The 13,780-nt window shown below is 38.6% G+C and overlaps 4 protein-coding genes across 6 annotated transcripts; 2 read left to right on the top strand and 2 right to left on the bottom strand.

Moving 5' to 3' along the window:
• Positions 1-1,279: 1,279 nt before the first annotated feature.
• LOC106392384 lies at positions 1,280-5,359 on the bottom strand. The gene is made up of 3 exons (XM_048766496.1): positions 5,280-5,359; positions 5,055-5,207; positions 1,280-4,969 (listed from the first exon to the last, which is right to left on the bottom strand). The coding sequence occupies exon 3, from the start codon at positions 2,785-2,787 to the stop codon at positions 1,702-1,704; it is 1,086 nt and encodes a 361-aa protein (XP_048622453.1). The 5' UTR covers positions 2,788-4,969; positions 5,055-5,207; positions 5,280-5,359; the 3' UTR covers positions 1,280-1,701.
• Positions 5,360-5,456: 97 nt separating this feature from the next.
• Positions 5,457-8,073, top strand: LOC106392383 (UDP-glycosyltransferase 73B5-like). 2 transcript variants are annotated; one of them, XM_013833199.3, is made up of 2 exons: positions 5,457-7,232; positions 7,410-8,073. In XM_013833199.3, the coding sequence occupies exons 1-2, from the start codon at positions 6,257-6,259 to the stop codon at positions 7,871-7,873; spliced, it is 1,440 nt and encodes a 479-aa protein (XP_013688653.1). In that variant the 5' UTR covers positions 5,457-6,256; the 3' UTR covers positions 7,874-8,073. The 2 variants fall into 2 exon arrangements, with proteins under 2 accessions (XP_013688653.1, XP_013688652.1); XM_013833198.3 differs by having other exon boundaries at positions 5,515-7,253.
• A 1,380-nt stretch (positions 8,074-9,453) lies between these two features.
• On the top strand, positions 9,454-12,070 carry LOC106396612 (TOM1-like protein 3). 2 transcript variants are annotated; one of them, XM_013837052.3, is made up of 9 exons: positions 9,454-9,707; positions 9,890-10,042; positions 10,124-10,202; positions 10,290-10,388; positions 10,457-10,561; positions 10,641-10,798; positions 10,881-10,962; positions 11,037-11,122; positions 11,212-12,070. In XM_013837052.3, exons 2-9 carry the CDS (start codon positions 9,933-9,935, stop codon positions 11,957-11,959), a joined length of 1,467 nt encoding a protein of 488 aa, XP_013692506.1. In that variant the 5' UTR covers positions 9,454-9,707; positions 9,890-9,932; the 3' UTR covers positions 11,960-12,070. The 2 variants fall into 2 exon arrangements, with proteins under 2 accessions (XP_013692506.1, XP_048622451.1); XM_048766494.1 differs by lacking the exon at positions 9,890-10,042 and having other exon boundaries at positions 9,477-9,707.
• Positions 12,041-13,530, bottom strand: LOC106396613 (uncharacterized protein C57A10.07-like). Its single transcript, XM_013837053.3, has 3 exons — positions 12,776-13,530; positions 12,585-12,706; positions 12,041-12,511 (listed from the first exon to the last, which is right to left on the bottom strand). Exons 1-3 carry the CDS (start codon positions 13,317-13,319, stop codon positions 12,194-12,196), a joined length of 984 nt encoding a protein of 327 aa, XP_013692507.1. The 5' UTR covers positions 13,320-13,530; the 3' UTR covers positions 12,041-12,193.
• Between the last annotated feature and the right edge of the window lie 250 nt (positions 13,531-13,780).

Raw genomic sequence — 13,780 nt, 5'->3', positions numbered from 1 at the left:
GCTTATAAAGTGGTTGATTTCAAGAAGACGTTTGCTCATGTTTGCAATATCAGTCCAGCAATTGGAAATTATCTTATGGAAGCAGATGTCAAAAAGTGGGCTAGATGTCAATTTCATGGATACAGGTATGACATTAGGACAAACAAACCTGCATAGTCGATAAATTCTGCGTTGCGTTCGCCGAGAGAGTTTCCCGTAATTCCTTTGTTGGATAGTATTAGAGAAATGCTGACACGCTGGTTTTTTAAGCGTAAGAAGTTGATTTCAAAGCACACCCACCGTTTGACCATAGATGTGGAGGAAAAGATTGATATGAGAATTGGAAAGGGGAAAACTTTCAGAGTTTGCCCTGTAACCGATAGCCAGCTGCTTGTTAAAGGCGATACAATTGACTGCTTTGTTGATTTGGACAAACGGACTTGTTCTTGTGGGAAGTACGACCTCTTGAAAATCCCTTGTAGACACGCAATAAAAGCTGGTTTCTTTGTTGGTAGAGAACCATATTCATTGACTGATTTTTTGTATACCACGGGAGCTTGGAGAGAAGCTTATCAAGAAAGCATAAATCCCATTTCAGTTCCTGAAGATGGTTGGTCTGTCCCACAGGTTGTGGAAAATTCTGAAGTGCTACCGCCTGAGACAAGAAGATCTCTTGGAAGAAATAGAAAACGCAGATATGAAACTGTTGAAGACAAAATCCGATCATCACAAGGATCACAGGGGGGTCAGTCTTGTAAGTGCAGTAGATGTGGTCTTGGTGGTCATAATAGAGCAACTGCAAGATGCCAATATAGTGGATTCGTTTGTTGTGTTCTTCACAATTTAGTGAAAGTTTTCCAAACTTCATTTGCTTGATTTCTAGTAACTTTGTTTCTGTTTGTGACAACTTTGTTTCAGTTTTTCTGATTATATTTGCTTGAATTTTAGTAACCTTGTTTCAGTTTGGGACAACTTTGTTTAATTTTCATGCCGTATTAACTTGGTTAGAAGAACGGTCGATCCATCGGTCGATCCTGATCAATATGCAAAACAAACAAAAACACGGACAATCTTTTGATCGACCTGGTACAGTTCTCTCGATCGGCAAAGCTCGATCTCGTACCGACCGATCGATCGAAAATATGGATGGATCGATCGGAAATTTGGATCGATCGATTGACAGTTTGGAACGATCGATCCCATACTCTGATACATCTTATTTGAACCGAATTTAACTCAGCAAAATAGAGAGAATATGATAAAAACCTCCATTTATCTTCTCCTACATAACTATACTTAATAGAATGATAACTTACTATAGGTTATATAATTTATAAAAGTTATAATCCAAACTGGACTAATAAAACATGCAAACAATCCAGATTCGAATTCGAAATGCGCAGAAAATTTAAAAAACCGGTGGAATACAATGGAAAGATATAACTGATACTGATCATTGGTGGTCGTCAGGACTGCAGCTTCTACTCTGTCCTGGTGCTCGTCTGCTCCTATGGAGGCGTGAACCTCGCTCTTCATCGGTTGCTTCATCAGATGGTTCATTTCCTGCGTCGTCTCTAGTCATACCAGCTGCCTCTAAAGTCTTTGGAGCGCGGCAGCAGGAAGGAGTAGGTGGACATCTAATTTTGCAAGTGCACCCCACACAGTCTGCATCATCGTCGAGAGCTTGACTAATGTATCGGCAGTCCATGTGAACTGCTGCTGCTATGTACCATCTAATGGTGGTGCTCCAGAATCAAACTGGCCAGTACATGGTGGTAACAAATACTCCATAGAAGGGTTTGGAGTATGATTGACTGAGATATCCGGGATGGTGTCATCCTCAGATTGTGTCTGCGTAGGACCAGAAGAAGAAGAACCACAACGACGTTTTGAAGCTAGTGGAGGAGGCGTGTAAAGAACTTCAGCAGAAGGCATGAACTTCATGTTCTCCACAGACGTCAGAGATGTGATAGCGGGTTGTGGAAGCTTGCAATGAAGGATTGTCCCATCAGGCATGGTAAAACGGTATATTTTACCAGAATGAAGGATCTTGGTGTTTAGGAAGAACTGGGCATCAAATCTGCCAATCGTATCCACACAAGGAGTATCCGAAAGATCAATATCATGGTGCATGAAGATCCGAGTAAGTAGACTGCCAATAGACTCATCCAAAGGCTTCCTGTCAAGAGGACGAAGACTCCTAAACTTCCTTTCAAACAACATCTGAGCAAACAATGCTCTCATGTTTACCGAAAGCTCTGCTGGAGGTTCATCTGCAACGTCATACGTCGGCCTGAGAGCTAATGGCAGCCCGTAGTGAATAAGATGCGCTTCATCTTCAGTAAGTGATCCTGCTTCTGATTTTCCTAGTAGAAGATGACCCAGATATTTTGCTACCACTCGCAAGACCGGGTTTCTGAGCATTGCAAGTTTAGCTTCCCGAGATACATAAGAACTGTCTGCAATCTTGCTCCACAACAAGTAAGCACAAGGGAACTTGGGCAAAGAGCATGCCTCATGTCGGGTCTCAAATCCGAATAGTATACACAACTCGTGTATAGACATCTCATAAAGCAGTCCTCTACATAGGAATGTAAGTTTACCTTCGCTAGCAACTTTGTTTACCTCGGACTTGTAGTGCAACTCAACTGAAGAGAGAAACTGTATAACCAAGTCTGGATATAGGGGTTGTGGATTGTAGCCAAGAGTCCCAAGTCCCATGTTTTTCCACATCTTTTTGACATCCCGCACAATTCCCAACTCCTTTGTAGTGTAATCGCAGATGAACTTTGTTGGTTTCAATCTCATCTGCTGCAAACCATTGTAGAGAATGCAGTGGTAATCACTCCAACTAGCATAGTAATCGCGGTGTGTGTAGGATGCAAGTTCTCTCAGCTCCTTCTTACTTGAGATATGTCGGTTATGAATTGTAGGGAGTTTAGAGAATGGAGTCAATGGGTCACGAGGCCAAGGGGCTGCTTCCCGAGGCTCATCACTTTCGGGCTGCGCTGAGGTCGAAGCAGCTGTTGTGTCACGTGTCTATGTTGCCGCCGGTGCTGTTTCCTTGGTCTTTTTCGGTCCTCCTTTTTTCACCATTTTCTGCACACAACCCTTAACAAATGAGTTCTCAAAGTTAAAACTGAGTAAATTGACATGGACAATGATTCAACACCTATGCAACTCAACAATTAACATTACAGATTTAATTCCAAATTTTCGGAATTTTTTTTTAAGAAGTAACCCTAATTTTATGGTGTTTTAATTTTTTTTTTTAAAACAAAACTTAAAATTCCTAGATCTATCCCAAAAATATGATTTAAGCCATGATTGTGTACAAAATCTTCTCTAATCATCACCTTACACATGATTGAAGCCTAAACATCCTAACTAACTCAAAAAATTTACCTTTTACCTTTCTATTTTCAAACTCTAAAAAGAAGTGGAGATAGAGTTTTATACCTTTGCAGAACGAACTAAAGAGTGATAGATTCGTAAAAAGCTCAAGAAATTGTATGGGGTTAGGCCAAATAATCGTCCAAATCAGAGTGAAATTGAGTGAGTTAGGGTTAATGAACTTGGGTGAGAATTTTGATTTTGTCTCCCTTTATTCGTGAATGGGAAATTATGGGTTTCATCCCAGAGAAATCGAGTTTAAAGAGTTGAAATCATGCTTGGTCGGTTCAAATCAAGTGGGAATCAATCCGGATATAATCATACAAAACCAAAAAAATCGATTTGGGATTCTTTCCTCGGCACGGGATTGATCGATCTATTCTTACAGATCGGTCGATCTGTGTAAATCGACCTTCGCCGATCGAGTGAAATAGACCAGGTCGATCAGTATATATTTCGCGTTTTTTTTTGTTCTGAATAATGATCGGGATCGATCGATCAACTATAACTTGTAAAGTGAGATCGATCGATCCCCATTGTCGAACTCAATATATATCTTTTTAAAAAAATTACAATTTTCAGGGCATTACTGCCATTTTGGAAAAAAATAGTCTAATAGGACATAAAGTAGTATAAATTAGTATAAAGGGACATAGTTACCATTTTTTTGCTCTGAAAAAACAGATTTCCCAAAAGAATTTAAGGTGACATTGGTGGGTTTCAAAACTGGGTTTTGGGGGTTCAGTCACTGAACTTTACCGACTCTGCTACCGAAATTTTGACAATTACTTATACAAAACCAACACTTTATCGTATTTTTACGGTGTCAAGTACTCCATAAACTATAGTGTGGGTCCGCCCCTGTACATCGCGCGTCCTAAATCACCAAAAAAACATAATAGTGGTATAAGTTTTAAAGAATTTAGTAATAATATCTCGTCTCTTTTTTTTTCCCACTACAGTACGTAATTAAGCAAAGAGAGATTCCTTCGAGATTTGTAAGGAATAAACTATTGAACCACACATTTTCCTTTGTCTTAGACTAATTGTTAGTTTGTTACAAATGGCAACGTTCTTAGAAAGACATTATCAATCATTGTAAGTATTGTGATACACTGATACTGTACTAATCATTTTTTCATGTTAGTAATGTTAAAGGGATTGACTTTTTTTCCCTCGTGATTGTAATATACTTTTGGAACTAATTTTACGTGAGTTAAATGCATGTGATACAAGTAAAAGAAGTGTGGTTAACCAAAACTGATGAAAAGATGATTAGTTATGCGGTGCGTTAGAGAAAGTTTCATGGACGAAAAAGAAACTTTTGGGTTTTTGATATCAAAAATGCAAGGATAAAAGTAATAGCTGATTGTCTTTCCTTTGGAGACCCTAATGGGTCTCTTAGTGAATACTTAAGTAATAAAGTTAAGTTAAATTTTTTTGTTAAGATACAATTAGTTTGAGTGCTCTAATGCAAGAACTCAATTAAGGCTTCTTAATTTTTTTTATAAAACTTTAGTCTCACTGTACCTCCAATGCAGCGTTTGCATCTCGAATAGCACAGCGTTTGGCTTCTTCAGCTTAGTGTAGACACTAGCTGAAACACACAACATAGACAAGTTAGGCATAGAGAATAACTTTACTACTAGAACTTAGAAGAACAAAACTCAACTAGTACTCACCTATGTTCCCGACTTCCCGTACATGATAGCTGATGTCGGATGCTCAATTGATTCATCGAAGTTTTTTTCAGAGAGAGCCTCCATGGCTTTGCCTTTAGCTTCTTGAGCAGCTTCACGGTTCTCGTCAGTCACTTCCAGTGATGCATCTCCCATCTAAACCAAACACAAAAGGAGTTAAAGAGATATAAGCAAGGGAGAAACTAGTAAATCATATATTACTACTACCTTCTGAGGAGGATCATTATCAGGTTCAACAGTGTCTCTTTCAAGCTCCACATCAGATTCAACAATCTCATCCTCTACTTCTGTTAAAACAAAAACAACTCACTGTTGTTCAAAAAAAAAAAAAAAAAAAAAAAAAAAAAAAAAACAACTCACTCGTAAATTGGCTAGATAACAAGTCAAAATTTATTGTATGATGGGCTTTGCAGAGGAACGAAGCCGATTACCGAAATTTATGAAGCTACCTTTTTGAATTGGTTATAAAAAAAAAAATTAGAATCCTCACAATATTATATGGTGTCTTTGTGTCAAATATAAAATAGAAACGCAATTGTAATATATGTAAAATGCATCAATATACTAAAATTACAATATAGCAAAATCAAGAAAGAAACGTTAGGAGATAAATAAGGAAACTAATAAAGAAAATTAATAATTGGAAAAATAATTAGTTACCTTGATCGATCTAAAAAATGTTTAATGATAATTCTGCTAATTCAGAATAAATTTGACAAAATCAATTAAAAATACATGTCAAATTATGATAACACGCTGCCATAAAATATAGTAGAAGATGCTATTGTAGGTACGTCAACGTTTAATTTTGTATTTTAGACTAAAAAACGAGATCATCTTCATAACACAAATGTGTCATTGCTTAACTTATGGTGCCGAAAAGATGTTAACTTCTCTTCTTCTTTATTTATTTTTGAATTGAATGCTAACTTGTCTTTGTAATTCATCTGTAAATTTTCTTTTATGATACTAGAGTGTAATTCAAATCAGTTTTAAGAATAAATGTCAAAAACAAAACTATGGTAAAGAAAGAATACAAAACAAATAATAAAAGCAAGTAGTGGTAGCATTTATTAGATACTTGAACGTAGAATCAATGGGGGCAATATAAGGTTTTTACCAATCGATCAGTCATTTCGGTTCCTAGATCTGCGAAGTTTTGAGAACCCTTTCTACAATCAAAGATGAACAAACAAGACTCAGAGAGGATTCATGTTCTCTTCTTCCCCTTTATGGCTCATGGCCACATGATTCCAGTTATAGACATGGTCAAGCTTTTCTCGAGCAGAGGAGCCAAATCAACCATTCTTACCACACCAAGCAACTCGAAGATTTTGGAGAAAAGCATTGAAGCATTCAAGAATCAGAACACTGATGTAGAAATCGGAATCAAGATCTTTGATTTCCCTTGTGTAGATCTGGGATTACCTGAAGGGTGCGACAACGTTGACTTTATCAGCTCGTACAAAAAACCTGGGGCGGGTGACTTGTTATTAAAGCTTTTTCTGTCTACCAAGTATATGAAACAGCAATTGGAGAGTTTTATCGAAACAACCAAACCGAGTTGTCTTGTGGCCGATATGTTCTTCCCTTGGTCTACCGAATCCGCAGAGAAGTTTGGTGTCCCAAGACTTGTGTTCCACGGAACATCGTTCTTTTCCTTGTGTTGTTTTTATAACATGAATACTCATAAGCCACACGAAAAAGTTGCTACGACTTGTACACCTTTCGTAATCCCTGGTCTCCCAGGGGGGGGCATAGTAATGACAGCAGAGCAAGCCAATGTCGCCGACGATGAAACTCCAATGGGAAAGATTATGAAAGAGATTGGAGAATCAGAGTCAACTAGCTTTGGTGTTTTGGTGAATAGCTTTTACGAGTTGGAATCGGCTTATGCTGATTTTTACTCTAAGAATGTGGCCAAAAGAGCTTGGCACATTGGTCCGCTTTCGCTGTGCAATAGAGAGTTTGCAGAGAAAGCCGGAAGAGGACAAAAGGCCAACATTCATGAGGAGGAATGCCTCAAATGGCTCGAGTCTAAGACACCTGGTTCTGTAATTTACGTTTCGTTTGGCAGCGGAAATAACTTCACCAACGAGCAGATGCTTGAGATCGCTGCCGGTCTTGAAGGCTCTGGACAAAGTTTCGTCTGGGTGGTTGGTCAAAAGAATGAAAACCAAGGCAATGAAATTCATCTTTACTCATTATGCATGCATATTCATTACTATAACAAAATCAGTAAATAGATATATAGTACGTTATATTTAATTTTATCGGCAAATGTCGAAATGCCTTAAAAATCATGAAATTGACTTGGTGTTGACATGGTTGGGACAGGTGAAAAAGAAGAGTGGTTGCCTGAAGGATATGAGGAAAGGATGAAAGGGAAAGGGCTGATAATACGCGGATGGGCCCCACAAGTGCTTATACTTGATCACAAAGCAGTTGGAGGATTTTTGACGCATTGCGGATGGAACTCCGCTATAGAAGGCATTGCTGCGGGGCTGCCAATGGTGACATGGCCCAAAGGAGCAGAACAGTTCTACAACGAGAAGCTATTGACAAAAGTGTTGGGAATAGGAGTGAATGTAGGAGCTACAGAATTGGTGAAAAAAGGAAGGTTGATTAGTAGAGAAGAAGTAGACAAGGCTGTAAGGGAAGTGATGTCTGGAGAAGAGGCAGAGGAAAGGCGGATACGAGCTAAGAAACTATGCGAGATGGCCAAAGTCGCTGTTGGGGAAGGAGGGACTTCTTATAGTGATTTGAACAGGCTCATGGAAGAGCTTAACAGTAGAAAGTAAAAGAAGACAAAACATGCTTTATTTATGTGGTGTGATAATTTCGTGACTATGTTTTCATTATCCACTACAGTTGAGTTTGTTAAAGAAAATGTCTGGATTGGATGAATCGGTTAACCGAAATTAAACCGGACGTGTTTGGAATAATTGACCAAACACTTGGTATGACTTTTTCTTTTATTTATTGCAACTATTGTTTTTTTTTTGTTGTAAAATGTTAATAAGTTTATTCAAATTTTCTATTTTGAAAAAATATACGATTGGACATCAACACACACAAACCAATCTCAAATTCTCAACTAAACACACTGTAACTGGTTATTCCTAATAGGAATACATGGAATAAAAGGAATAATTATATGTGGAATGGGAAAAATTGGAATGATAAACAAAATGGAATAAAAACTGAAATTTGTTTTGGAATTGGAATTCCAATCATCCCACACATTCACGATCATTTTTGATCTGGAACAAATGGAAAAGATTTTACAAAGGATTTGTTTTTAAGTTTTATTCCATTTTTGGAATATGTGGAATTGATTTCAAAAGGTTTTCCATGTAACTGGTAAATATTTTTTGTAATTCTGTGGAATGATGCATTCCAAACAATTCTATTCCAAAATTTAGCATTCCAGTTGCAGCCTATGACATACCGCTTTGGAGTCTCTGTGTTTTTCATTAGCAACAGTAAGAATCTTAGCATCAAAACTGAAACCATCACAAAGAGAAAACACTCATCAAGCACAAAAGATTAGCTTCACGGATGAAAGACATGACCTTTCTTCAACAAGAGAGAAAATGATCTACCAATCCCACGAGAAATCAGTATATAACAAGTAATCAGAGTCACAAAAAAAATCGAAGCTTTCAACCAGAGATGAGTAAACAAGTACACACTTTCAATGAGCATAGATACACAAAGATCAAAACTTTCTGAATCTCAACCACAACAGATTATACAAACCATAGCAAACAAATTCGATCCAGGCATAAGAGGAGGATTCCACCTCTGGAGATAGTCGCATAAGAAGGAAAGCGAAAGAGACCAGAATTCCACCTCTGGAGATAGTCACAGAAGAAGGGGAGCGAAATAAGAGAATAGATGAACGCGCAAAGAGAGACACGTATCTCATAAGAGCCATATTTTGTAACTCTTAATTAAGAAACGTTCCTTATCATTTAAGCTAATTTTTTTTTTAAAAAATCCTAATAACATTAACAACCCCACCTAAGCAACCACGTTAATCATGGTCTAAGATTTCACAAGCCACTAAAAGTCTAAAACCAAGTTTCATTTCTTAGCTACAGAACTTTTGTGTGATTGCATTTTTTTTAATCAAATTTTATCCTGTGTGATTTGTATTAAACTCGATTGGATAATGCGTTTTATCCGTTCATATGTTCAAAATTCACAGGGTTCTAGCAAGAAAATTCAATTTAGAAATTAGAAATTTTATCAGTTGCTAATACTTTCGACCGAAACTTATATTAGTATTTAACAAATTAATGAAAAGAATAAGAGAAATCAAAGATTCTTTTTTTTTCTGTCACGGGCTGTTAGTTTAGCACATTCAGACAAAAAAAAGCCAAACAAAACTCAAACTTTGCATCTTTAGCAGAATTAAGAAGTCGCCGTTGATTTATGTACGGCTAAGGCTGCTGCTGACGATGACGACCTGACACAAACATTCACAGAAAATTCCGATCGTGTTCAAGTTACATACAAGTTTCGATCTTTTTCTACGAGAACTTGTTTTCATCGTCTTGATCGTGAGACCCGCACGAAATCTTCGCTCGGTCTCTATCATCTGTTCTCAAGTTCAGAGTCCACACACAGGTTAATCTTCTTCATTAGGTTACTTTCTTTTCAAGGTTCCACTGAGATTTCATGTTCTGGTTTGTGAATTGTAATAGTTCTGATCCCAGAGTGATGAGAGTTATAGTGTTTGATCTTTACTTGTTCTGTTTAGGAACTAAGAAGTTGTGTAATGATGTCTCAACCTGTTTGTATTCGTATAGAAAGCTCGAAACTTTAGGATTTTGATAAAAGAGAATTCTTGCAATGGCAAATAACGCGGCTGCTTGTGCTGAGAGAGCTACAAATGATATGCTGATTGGTCCTGATTGGGCTATCAACATTGAATTGTGTGACATTATCAACTTGGATCCTAGGTATCATCGTTTCATGTGTTATTACTCTCAGAAATAACAAGTTATTCAGCATCATTTGTTGACCTTGTTTTGTGTATGCAGCCAAGCAAAAGAAGCAGTGAAGGTGCTCAAGAAACGGTTAGCTAGTAAAAACTCTAAAGTGCAGATTCTCGCTCTTTATGTAAGTTCTTTTTATACAAATGACTTTGGTTTGGTATGGTTGGTTCTGTTTATTGTATTGATCTTCTCATTCGGTTTTGTGGTTCAGGCATTGGAAACTCTTAGTAAGAACTGTGGGGAGAGCGTGTACCAGCTTATTGTGGACCGTGATATTTTGCCTGATATGGTCAAAATAGTCAAGAAAAAGGTTTTTCTTCTCAATTCTATTTTCAAATTCTTTTACACTGGAAATTTTACAAACCTCACCTAATGCAGCCAGACCTGAGTGTAAGGGAGAAGATACTTAGTTTGTTAGATACATGGCAAGAGGCTTTTGGTGGAAGATTCCCTCAATATAAAAATGCTTATAATGAACTCAGGGTACGTAGCTTCAGCCTTTTATGTCTATACAATTGTATTGTTATGTATCAAAGTTTTGATTGCCTTTTGAAAACTTCAGTCTGCTGGAATTGAGTTTCCACCTCGAACAGAGAGCAGTGTACCCTTCTTCACTCCACCTCAGACTCAGCCCATTATTGATCACGCCGCTGCTGCTGCGTCAGATGAAGATGCTGCTATTCAAGCCTCTTTGCAAAGTGATGATGCTTCTGCTCTCAGGTACACTCTCTTGTTTGCTAGACCTGTTCTAATAGATGAATCCATCTTAAAGACTTTAGTATCTTTTTGTGTTTTTTTTTAGTGTGGAAGAGATTCAAAGCGCTCAGGGGTCAGTTAATATTTTGATGGACATGCTTGGTGCTCTTGATCCAAACCATCCTGAGGTGAGATTTAGTGACTCTGTTGTTTGATCTGGTCTGAAACACTAAACACTTCACTGTTGTTGATGTTATGTCAGGGTTTAAAGGAAGAACTTATAGTTGACTTGGTAGAGCAATGCCGTACTTATCAAAGACGTGTAATGACTCTGGTCAACACTACATCGTAAGTATTCGTTTGTTCCCTCCTGTCTCTTTTGTTCAGTTTGATAGAATCTGTTAATAGTGAGAGAGAGACTCATTTCCTTTTGGTAGAGATGAGGAGCTTCTGTGTCAAGGATTGGCGTTAAACGACAACTTGCAGCGTGTTCTTCAGCAACATGATGATAAGGCAAAGGGAAGCTTTGTTCCTCCAACAGCTCCTACTGTACCGCTTGTTAGCATCAACCATGACGATGATGATGAGTCAGATGATGATTTTGCTCAGCTATCTCACAGGTTGAAAAGAGAGAGTGCACGAGGGAGTTTCAACCCTATTCTTCCTCCACCACCACCTACAATGAGGCCAGTACATGTTGAATCTGGTGGTGCTATGGACTTCCTCAGTGGCGATGTCTACAAACCTCAAGGAACCTCAGAGAGTCTAAAGCCTCCTAGTACTTCCCATTCATCAGATCGAGACTCTTCTGCTCCTGTTTTCGATGAGCCAGCTCTTCCCCGGAGCAAATCCCCTGAACAAGCTTTGTACACAAAGCCAGTTTATGATCAGTTGCCTCGTGCTCCACCGCCAATGTCTGTTAGAACCAACCAGAGGCCACAATACTCGCAGCATGGTAACGTTCCTCAACGCTCAAGCAGTGGCTCTGAGTCCTCTTACGATGATCTCTTGGGACAGTCGAGGAATCTTTCTCTGAATCCAACCGCCTCTGCTGCTACACCACCACCAAAGAAAGATGACAAACCAGAGGATATCCTTTTCAAAGACTTGGTTGACTTTGCAAGAACCAGGAAGTCATCTTCCTCTTCCTCCAAACCCAACAATCAGAACAACACACCGTTTTGAGACAGTGCTGCCAGCTGTGTTCTTGTTTTCTTTTGAATGAACATGGATGATGAGAACCTTGTTTCTTATTGTATAAATTAATAAAGGTGAATATATAGAGATCTTTTAATCGATAGATATGTCATAATGTATACAAAGATTCTGAAGTTTCTCTTTTTGATGAAAGTAACAGAAAAACATCAGTTTCTACTAAGCTCTCTTGTTACTGTATCTGTTCCTCTAAGTCTAGTGTCGCTAGCTCCATGGGAGAGAGCCAGGGAAAGGAGCTGAACCACAGTACCTGAACAACCCTCTAATCTCAGAGCAGCCATCAGGGTAAGGTATAGTCCTGTGGAAAGGGTCGCGCTTCAGCTTCTTACGCCAAAGCGAACCAACACATCCGTACGGATCTTCTTGAAACTGAGTTCTAACCATAGCCTCGCCTTTCAGAGCGCCTTCTTTGGATGTTAGAGAAGCTGGAGTCCCTAAGTAGAAGAATCTTGATTCTGGAAACCTCATTGCTGAACAATGCAAATGCGCAAATCTCTCCTCCTTAAAATCATAACTCACTGCCTGATCCAAGCATCAAGTTAAACATTAATGTGACAAGAATGTTTAAATCTGGAAGCTAGAGTAGAGGCTTTACTGTTATATTGTGTGGGTAAGACCCTGTGAGCTCTCTGAATTTACAAACACTAAAGAGAAGATTCTCAAAGCTGTCTCTAGCGTGCTCTTCCGTCAACGCCCTCGACCTCACATCATCTTTGCCTATTCACAAAATCCCACATTATACTAAAAATCTTAACAAACAGCAAGAAGTAAGTTAAGTAGACTCACCGAACCATCGTTTGGATTCAGCAACAGCCCAATAACTCTGAGCTTCACTGCGAGGTCCAGCTTCTTTACGAGTCTCTCCACCACTGAACAAAAGCAAAGACTCATCATCTTTCTCTGCAGCTTCAACACCTTTCTCTATAGGACTCAAGAACGTCGCAGCTTGACCTGGATGCTTCTGATAAGACTCCAAGAACCACGACTCCTCTTTATCGATCTTACCGCAGTTACTACTCGTGTAAACAGAGTGTCCAGCCACCATCACAAGGTTTTTCAGATTGGCAAATGGATAAACATCGTTATCAAAATCGTTCTTCTTATAAGTAACAGCTGATCTAAAGTTGTTCTCGTAAACCGAGGAGAGAAGTATCAAGACTGTGATCCCAAAGGAGATGCAAACGATGAAAACGAGGATTGGGTGTAATCTGAAGAGGTGGTGAAAGCGAGTTTCGAGAGATTTGAACATTTTGGGACAGAAAGTCTTGGGTTTTCTAGGTTTTCTTACAGCTCCTGACTCTATATCACTTTGGTACGCATCGTGAAGCATACCCAGATCAGATTTAGGTGAGATCCATGAGTGTGAATCATCGAAATTATCTGAAAGGCGTAGACTTTGATCCAACCCAGATCATTGGCTTTTGGTGAATCTTCTAAAAACAAAGATCCTAATAAAGACAATTAAGGATTTGAAACAGACTTGGGAAACACATGTTTTGTCGACGTGAGTGAAAGAGGAAAAGAATATGAGCCGATACCGAATTTTTGTTAACCGTATCGAATTCATTTTCATATATGTAAACCATTTAGGGACTAAACCGTATGAACCGAGAACTAAAGTTCGACCCAATTGCGATACCAATTCATATAGTTTTTTTTTTTTTAACACCGGATAATTATGCTATTACGAGAAATATTACATACGATTTATACAGCCGACACGCCTACATCTGACTGCATCACTTGAACCGCCCTATGGGATCCACGCTTGCCGGTACTCCTTACGCCATA

This window comes from Brassica napus, chromosome C8 (assembly GCF_020379485.1).
Source record: "Brassica napus cultivar Da-Ae chromosome C8, Da-Ae, whole genome shotgun sequence".
NCBI classification, from domain to species: domain Eukaryota; kingdom Viridiplantae; phylum Streptophyta; class Magnoliopsida; order Brassicales; family Brassicaceae; genus Brassica; species Brassica napus.
This window is presented reverse-complemented; position numbering and strand designations above follow the sequence as displayed.